This window comes from Talpa occidentalis, unplaced genomic scaffold (genome assembly GCF_014898055.3).
Source record: "Talpa occidentalis isolate TD23 unplaced genomic scaffold, MPIMG_talOcc4v2.1, whole genome shotgun sequence".
Lineage (NCBI taxonomy): Eukaryota > Metazoa > Chordata > Mammalia > Eulipotyphla > Talpidae > Talpa > Talpa occidentalis.
In genome coordinates, this window is record NW_026555331.1 from 128,117,110 (window position 1) to 128,126,164 (window position 9,055).

At 37.8% G+C, this 9,055-nt stretch overlaps 1 protein-coding gene across 1 annotated transcript; it reads right to left on the reverse strand.

The window, feature by feature from the left end:
• Positions 1-6,498: 6,498 nt before the first annotated feature.
• Positions 6,499-7,197, reverse strand: LOC119250429 (biorientation of chromosomes in cell division protein 1-like). Its single transcript, XM_037518159.2, has one exon. It carries the CDS (start codon positions 7,195-7,197, stop codon positions 6,676-6,678), a length of 522 nt encoding a protein of 173 aa, XP_037374056.1. The 3' UTR covers positions 6,499-6,675.
• Positions 7,198-9,055: the final 1,858 nt, after the last annotated feature.

Genomic DNA, 9,055 nt, shown 5'->3' on the forward strand with positions numbered 1-9,055 from the left:
GCAGGCATCCATACATATGCATGTTTATTTCTGAATAGTACATGATGAGATTAAGACTTGGAACTATGTTATTCAATATTAAGATTTAATACTGGCATTTACCCTCTAATGCACATGTGTGGTGGTGTAAGCACTAAGCCACAGTATTATATGGATAGGGGTGTGTGGCAGTTGGGGATGTGGGAAGGTAAAGAGGAATAAACTTAGAAGCCAAGTAACTTTTTAAAAGAGTATAATTATGAATACACAGCTTTCTTTATAGTAATGCATTAATTTATGCCTTGAAGGATGTTTCAGCATAGGCGAGCTTAACTTCAGTGAAGAAATGAGTAGTGAAGAAATGACATCCTTTACCACAACTATAATATCTTACTTTAAAAGGGAAAATTCCCTTAGTATATAACAAGAAAGGGACATGGTGGAGTCAATTGAACATCTGACCAGACAAGGACAGGTGCTGTTCCGGGCACACAGTGTAATAAGCAATATAATGGGTGCTTGTAGGGCCAAGTCTTTCTTGGCCTGCTTGATCATAACTTAGTATAAATTAAGTCTCCTGGCCTATTTGCATCTTCCTTCCTTCCAGCTTCTGGTTTCAGAGTCAGCTCTTCCTACTCAGGTACATCCTTCTCCTACCCTGCACACCAATACAACTCACTAAAGGGCACTGCCAGTGTGGGTTAGGCTGTGACTTTCATTTTACACAGTAGTTATTGCTCTCATTGCATCTCCTGACAACCATTTCTTTCAACATGTCATTTCTTCAACCGGAAATAATGAATATAGGCCATGACCTAGTTGTTCTTCCCTATAAGAACTAGCCTCTGTCCTGGGGTGACTTTAAACCAGAGAAACCTTTAATTAGATAGGGAAACCATTTTCACCCATTGCCTCTGCCCCCTCTGTCCAAGGAGAGGATTCACTCAGAGATCTCCCATCTACTTAGCACACCCTCGTGGGGTGACCTCCATGTGATATGCCATGAAATGTCTGTCCTCAAGACATTTAAAATTAAATTAGGTCAATATAACCCATGAACATAAAAGTTAGCTGGCAACGTCACAGGGTCATACGAGATAAATATGAAATTAATCCTAGCAAAAATAGAAGCCACATGATTTCAAAGGATCACTGTGAGTTGGGTTTAATTGGGAAATATTTATGAAGGAATTGAAACCATTTGCAGCTAGAAATTCCACATTTCTGAAGGATGAAAAAATCAGCTCAGTAGTAAAAGACATTACCCACATCCAATAATGACACAAATGCAAAGACAGTATTTAAGTTTTAAGTTATGTTATTAAAACATGTCCCTAAACATAACACGTGTGGATGTAATCAAATATTAAAGGACTTATTAAGTATAGAAAGAAGAAAGCAATTTTAGAATCAGACTGACTCTGTCAGAGGTGTTTCCTTGCCTGGGACTCGTCACTTCAGGATAATCCGTGTGTGTTATTCTGGATCCAGGAAACTTTGCCCTGTACAGAGAATCAGCTTAAAAGATGAGAAAAGTTTAGACTAAGATAAGGTTCAAGGTTAAAAATAGAAAGGATAAGAAAGTCTTTTCTATCCAATGTCTGAGGTGAGCTCACTGCAGTGTTTTTTGTTTGTTTTTTTTTTTTTTCCTTGTAAGAGAAGGCAATTCAAACAAGTACAAAAACTGGAAAAATGAGCTTTTAAGTAGGTGGTGGGAGAAAAACCACACTGATAAAAATTATAAACAATACTGTATGGGCCCCTCATGAAGTGGGCTCTCTGAATACCCAGTGAGGAATGTTTACTACAAGAAGAAAGATCGAGTTGGCTGGTGCCTCTTAAATGTGCATACTCAGGATTTCAGGACACACATATGCTTTTGTGTGTGTTTCCTCAGAGGACATTTTCAGACGCCAATCTTTCTCTAATCTTGGTACTGTTTTTAAGCTGAGGAAGGTTTGAGATTTCTGTAGAGGCCATAGATATGTAAAGGTCCATTAGGAAGCTATCTGATATTTAAATGCAAAAGATGCAATTAAAATCCCACTACCCCTTTCGTAGTTTATTTTCTTTATTTGAAGTAGTCTGGAATTAAAAACAACTGAAATGATTTTTTTAAACCTTTCAAGAAGTTCGTTTCTGGACCACGCCCAAATATATAGTCAGTAAGCCAAAAATGGAATATTTTCACAAAGAGTTGAATGATGGAAAGCAGAAGTTGTCATGGAAAGTGTTATGTGAATACTCTCATTAAAAAATGGCTGTAGATTGGAAGTAGGCATTTCTTTACTTTTGAAAAACTTGTAGATTATTTGCCTTTAGAGGATGATCATTTGAGTCAATTTGCCTGAATTCCAAATATTATGAGTCTTGTGACATATGCAATATATGTGTGTGTGTGTGTGTGTGTGTGTATTTTGTTTTCTTTGACAAGGACCACCCTCTCCCACTCTGGTCTGTGGGCAGACTCTGGACATAACTCAAGCATAAGTCAAGGCAATTTAAATACTTAAGTATAGTGACTGCCTTGTTGAATTTGATCAACAGATTTTACACTGTGTAATCACTTGCTAATTTAAATTTTGAATAAATTTGTATTCTTCCTTTAGCTCCCACTAAATATCATAGTAAGATATATTCTAAGATGAGCTATTCATTATTTCAGCAATTGTTGTAAACTTTGGAGCAGCGAGTCTCAAAATGTGGTCCCCAATCACCAGTTTCAGTGACATCTGAGTACTTGTTAGAAATGTAGATTCTCATTTCTCAACTAAGGTTTATTGAATCAGGAACTCTGGGGTGGAGTCCACCAATTTGTGATTTAACAAGCTGCAGGTAACTTGGATGAACTAAATGTTGAGAAGCAATATTGTGGAACATCAGAGTTGCAGATACAGAGTAAAAATAGAACAATTTACTACTCTATAATAAGCCTGAACAAATGTGACTAAACATGATTTCATAACAAGCTATCCTATGACACAATGGACTTCTCTTTGCTCACTCATTCAACATAATTAGGCTTTGAGGATTTCTTAAATGTTCATAATATATTTAAAATTTACTCCAGGATGACTCTAACATGCTACCTATTAGTAATTTTCCAGATGATAGTTTTAGTGATTCAGAGGAAAAAATTTAGTTCTCAACAAAGCTCTAAGAAGATCCTTGTTAACTTTAGTACTTGAGAAATATTCCAAAGTAAGGATTATGGTAATATTACAATGACTGAAAATTATGGGATTACTGTGCTTGAAAACAATCTTCATTCTGTCATTTGTAATTATCTTCATATAACTTGGAAAAAGTATCTGAGAAATACTGTCAGACAATATGTATATTCTGACTAATAAATACAGGTAAGACCCTTACATTATTTTTAGCAAATGTCATTTTATTATGCTGAAACTCCAATTCTCTTGGCAAACTTTTGTTGATCTCTGTTGCCAAAAAGAATAAAAAGAAGAGCAGTGCAATCTCTAGGCCTGCTTCTGCCATTGACAGACAGTATATAGATGTAAATGAGGCTCTTAATCTCCCTGGTTTCAGTTTTCTCTTCTGGAAAATGGAGAGGCTGAATTAGATCTCCAAACCCTGCTTCTATTAGCTATTCAATTAGCTATAATAGTCTTGACTTCGGTTTCACTGTGGTGGAACAAACTATCATAGACACATGCAACCAATCATTATGTCTCCTGTGTCTGCATGTGATCTAGGTATCTGCTGACCTGCTTTGGGTTTAGCTAATCTCAGTTGGACTCACTGTGGTAAAACAGAGTGGCTTGGAGCTGATCTAGGATGATCAACATGTGGTTTCTTCTCCTCCAGGAGTGGCCTGGGCTTGTTTTTGTGTTTGTGACAGGGTTCCAACAGAAACAAATAGAAGCCGGGGCCTCCCCGGTGGCGCAGCGGTTGAGCGCTGGGTTGCGAAGCTGCCCGCGGCCTCTGCAGCGCTGGTTCGATTCCTGGCTGCTCCCCGGCCACCAGAGGAGGGTCCCACATGGTGCGCAGACCTCTCCTGCCGCCCGCTGCTCCCCTCAGCAGTGTACTTCGGTCCTTCTGCCTGCTCTGCTCCCCGCTCTGGCTCTGGTGAATTCTCTCACCCTCCCGCACTTCTGACTGTACCCAGTGCATGTATAAACGAAAAACGAACAAACAAGTAAATAAATAAAACATGCCTCTATAAAAGAAAAAAAAAACAAAAAAAAAAACTTGCAAAACACTTTAAAAAAAAAAAAAAAAAACAAATAGAAGCCGGCAGTCTCTTGAGGCAGACATTGTGAAATGGTACAAGAATACAGCCACCGCACTCTAGGCCAACACAATTTAAAGCTGGGCAGATTCAAATGGCGGGAAAATAGACTCCACTTCCAGTGGAAGAAGGTGCAAAGGCACATTGCAGAAGGTGTGCTACAAGGTAGAGAAGAATTGGGGCTGCTTTTGCAATTGGTCTACTTTCCCACCTTAAACTACCATGAACTATCAGGAGATTCATGAATATAATGCTATAGGATGCTCACTGCGGAGTGTTTCAGGTATCGAGAAATATTTAGAAAAATGGAAGATGCAGAAAGGATATAATGTATTTGTGAAAACTGGAGTAAGCATGTTTTAAGCAAGGCTTCTCTTTAATTATTGTCTGAGTTTCACATAAAGTCTGCTTCATCAACTGGATAAATATTTGACTGCTGTTCAGTAAATTGCATTAGTTTACTTTAACTGTATGCTCAGCCTTATTCAGGCATCCTACATTAGGCAATGTAGTGTGTAATGCATCTCTGCAGGTGACCAGAGCTATTCTCTGTATGAGGTAAATTAAAACTCATATTTTAAAAATTAAACATTCTTGCACTTCATGATTTCAATATTTAATTATAACCTGTGTCAAGGCCTAATCTCTGACTGAGTCAGGCATGAAATTAATCAAAAAAAAAAAAAAAAAAGGCAAAAGCTTAGCAATGCTTCTACACTGTAAAAATAATGTGGTTTCTTTAGTCATACAGTGATGTTTTTTATCCATTTTATGAAGAAGCCCCTAATATCTGGTAAGTTTTTAGACTAAGTTGCCATATGTGGGGACAGTTCAGAAAAGTCTATTACCTGAAATGGTGTTTATTAATTTTAGCAGGGAACCAAACCTCCTTTAAAAAATAGATGAATTAATGACCTGAGTAAAAGAGAGAATAAAAAATAAAGTTAATGTGTTAATATTCTAGGTGGAACAAAAATAAAATATATCCAAGTACATTGGTTACTAGCATCATGTTTGATTTGTTTTTATTTTCTATTGGCTCTTCAAAACTGCTTGTATGGAAAAAAATTCATGCAAATTTTCCTAGGAATATATGCTTACAGAAATAATAAAAAATATTTGTTGCTAGGTTTTATTTCTATGAGAATTTGCATAGAATTATAAGGTGGTGTGAATCAGAAGAGGAATATACCACATTAGAGGAGGAAAATGTGACAAGGTTAGTAGAATTAGATAGCATTATACCAGGGATTTTGCAGCAACTTGTACATACAAGTCACCAAGTCATGGTGATGAATCAGGTAAATTAATGAGGATTATGGCATGATTTTCCTCATTATAAGGATGAAATGAACCAAAATCTCTTAAAAGTTTGGTAACATGGATCAGAAGGTTTGACTTGGACTTGTTGGTTTAATTGTTGCCTTGGTTAAATAACTCCCTTCTTGTGGTCAAAATATATGAAAAAGTCATAGGTAAACTAGATAAATAGTAGGTGGTCAGGGAGGCATATTTCATTATGTTTACCTTGGAGGAATCTGATATGGGTTTGTGGAATAAGCGAAGTGATGAACTTGTGTGTATAAATAAGTTGTTCTGAGCCTTAGTGTTCTAGAACATCCTGGATTCGCAGGGATGAACTTGTATATAAACAGATTGTTTTTGGATTCTGCAGTGTTGGTGGTTCACCTACTAACTTCGTTTTGTTTTTTTTTTTAAACGGTATCAAATGATTTTATTACAAAACTTAAGCCATTTTCACTTTTCTAAAAAAAAAACACAAACATGAGAATAAAATAAACACCCCAAGACTCACTAGCCCTTGCAGGATAGGAAGAAGCCTGGACAGAAAGCCTGCAAATATTTTCCTTATCCCCAATGTCTGTGCTTCCTCACAATTCTAGGGTCCTGTGTTTTGTTGCCTCTTGCAGGAAAAGGCAACTGAAGCTACATGGTTCATGTACGAGGCTCATGACGACTTGAAGGCTTTTTGATGCCAGTAACTTGTACAACTGGGTCTGCGACTCTGAGAAACAGTATCAAATGAGCACCATCACCCCTACTCCCAGCTAACCTTTTCTGTCCTTAGTCTTTGAAATGGCCTCTTTGGGACTGCCTATGTTTCTTATTGTAGCTTTTCCTATTCCTAAGGACAAATCCTAAAATCCGCAGCTTCCAAGTTCAAGTATAAAGGTCTGTTTCAGGACAACACCAAATTGCTGTAGTGTTTCTTTGCGTCTCTGTAGTGTTCACTCCCAAGGGTTCACCTTTCCTAACACCAAACCTGTTCCCTGTTCAATCTGGATACTGCCCCTCAGTCAAGGCTGAATCTTGAAGTCAGTGATGACCTTGCCCTGTCTTCATTCTGAAATTGTACTCTTATGAACTGTATCTGTTCTTCACCACTAATTCAGTGGCGCTTCCAAAAGGTGCCAGGCATAGCCTTAGGAAGCATCCTGGGATGGAGTTGGAGGGTCCTGGCTTTCTGGCTCCAGGGGTGGTGCTGGCACAGCTTCTTTTTTCTGGGCTGCCAGGAACTCATGAATTGCTCGTTCTATCTGTGGCCTGAAGATGGGGTTTAGTTTAGGATCCACCACCTGAGAAATAATTCTGTCCACTCCAGCCTCCAACATGCCTGACTGAACCATACTCTGCCTCAGACCATTTCGCAATTGGTTTTTGTTCATTGTAGGATTCCACTCTTGTTTGTCCAGATGTGTCAACACAAAATTATCCACTTTCTGCCTCAGGTTTTGGTACGCTGGCTTGGTGTCCACGTCGGCCAGGCAGTCCCCACGGAAGCTGTCGAAAAGCCCCTGGCTCTTGAGCTGCTCCACGATGAGCGCGATGAGCTGCGGGTCCTCACCTACTAACTTTGATTGCGATTTGTGCAAACACTGAATAGACCGATAGATAGATCGATAGATAGAACGATAGCTAGATCGATCGATCGATAGATAGATCATTCATAATATTTGCCATATCAAATACCATATAACAGAAGCCTTCCCAGTAGAAAATAAACAAAACTTAGCAATTCTCAAAGAAAGAAATCAAGATGTCATTATGAGAAAATATATCTAAACTCTGAAATATCATTTCATGCTCAGTAGGTGGACAATAATACAGAATCAGACAATTCTGAATGTTGTGCAAAATGTAGAGAAATGACAGTTCCCCAACCATTTTGGAAAATAATTTAATAATATCCAGTAAATGTGAAAATTTATATATCCTCAGATCCTGCCTTTTCATACTCTTATGCTAGATTGTGTTATCATAGCATTCATTTTAATTGTAAAAAATTGAAAACAATCTAGATGTTTGACTTTAATAGTAGTAATACACTGTGGGAATTTTTATGTGAATTAATATGTGGAGGCTAAATAAGTAAATTAGAATTATAAATATAAACATGGATAAACAGCCGTCTCTCCTAGTCTTTCCTTCCTGCCCTCCCTTCTGCTCTACTTCCCTCCTTCCTTTCCCCTCCTTTTCAACCTCTCCTTCCTTCCTTTCCCCCCCTCCCTCCCTTCCACCTCTTAAGAGAAAGTGATATTGAATTGCTACTATAATGTGTTTGAAAAATTTTGAGAAATACATGGCTAAGTGTTAAGTTTCCTTAAAGGTGGGTGTGCTTAAACTGTGTTTATTATCTTATTTTCCACATATTTCCTAACTTAAGAAAGAAAAAGATTGTTTTTATATTTTTTCAGATTTAATGTTTACTCCAAATTGGGGAATTATTGACACTTTAATGAAATATTTATGCACAGAGGGTGCTTTTGTCTTTATAAGCTACACTGATTAACACATACCCCTCTGTTTTTAGCTTTAACAGTAGACAAATTCTGGCTACAATTCTGACCTAATGTGAGCTGAACCAATTACCAGAGTCAGTGAGAATCATCCAATCAAATAGTTGATAATGGCTAATGTGGTTCTTATTTTTTTAAAGATTTATTTATTTATGCATACAAAAACTGGGATGCAAGCCAGAGGTGCAAGGTTAGAGGGGGTGAGGGGATTCACCAGTGACAGAGTGGGGAATATAACAGGCAGACTGACTGAAATACACAGCTGAGGGGAGCAGTGGGTGAGACAGGATAGGTCTGCTGGGCCATGTGTTAGCTCCCTGGCCAGCTGGGGATTGAACTCATGCTGCAGTGGCCGGCAATAGCTTGATAGTGCTGTTTTTAATCCCTGTGCCACTAGGAAGACCCCCTAATTTGCTTCTTTCTGAATCTTTCATCACCAAGTATATAGGGAAAAAGACACCTGATTTGTCACAAATTTGTATCCAATAACTGACATGGTATATGTACTTTATTAGGGAGTATTACTGTGATAAGTGCTATAGTAATACATAATCTCCAGGAATTTATAAAGTCTTATGAGTTGTGCATCATGCCTATTTTGCACATGAGAAAACTAGTATTGAAGTGGTTAATGAAATGATCTATGTTTGCATAAGCAGTAAGTGGAGAGGTAGAACTAAAGCCTAGTATGTCTGATTTGTCACTTAAGTCCCGGTGTCATCTTCCAGTATGAATTGCATTATCAAAAATAAAGCCCTCTACTACAGCAAAATAGAACATTTCCACTTAATCACACAATGTAGGAAATCTCTTGTGCCAAATTCTAAGACAAACAGTTTATAAAAGGAAAGGGAAAAGAAGCAAAAGACATAAAATAATGAAACAAAGGGGCTGACTATCAATGCAATATTAAATGCGCAATCTATCCACACCTTGGTCATTTCCTCTCAAAGAACATGTTGCTCAAATCATGCTTTCATACTGTCTCTGACATTTAGATTTACAC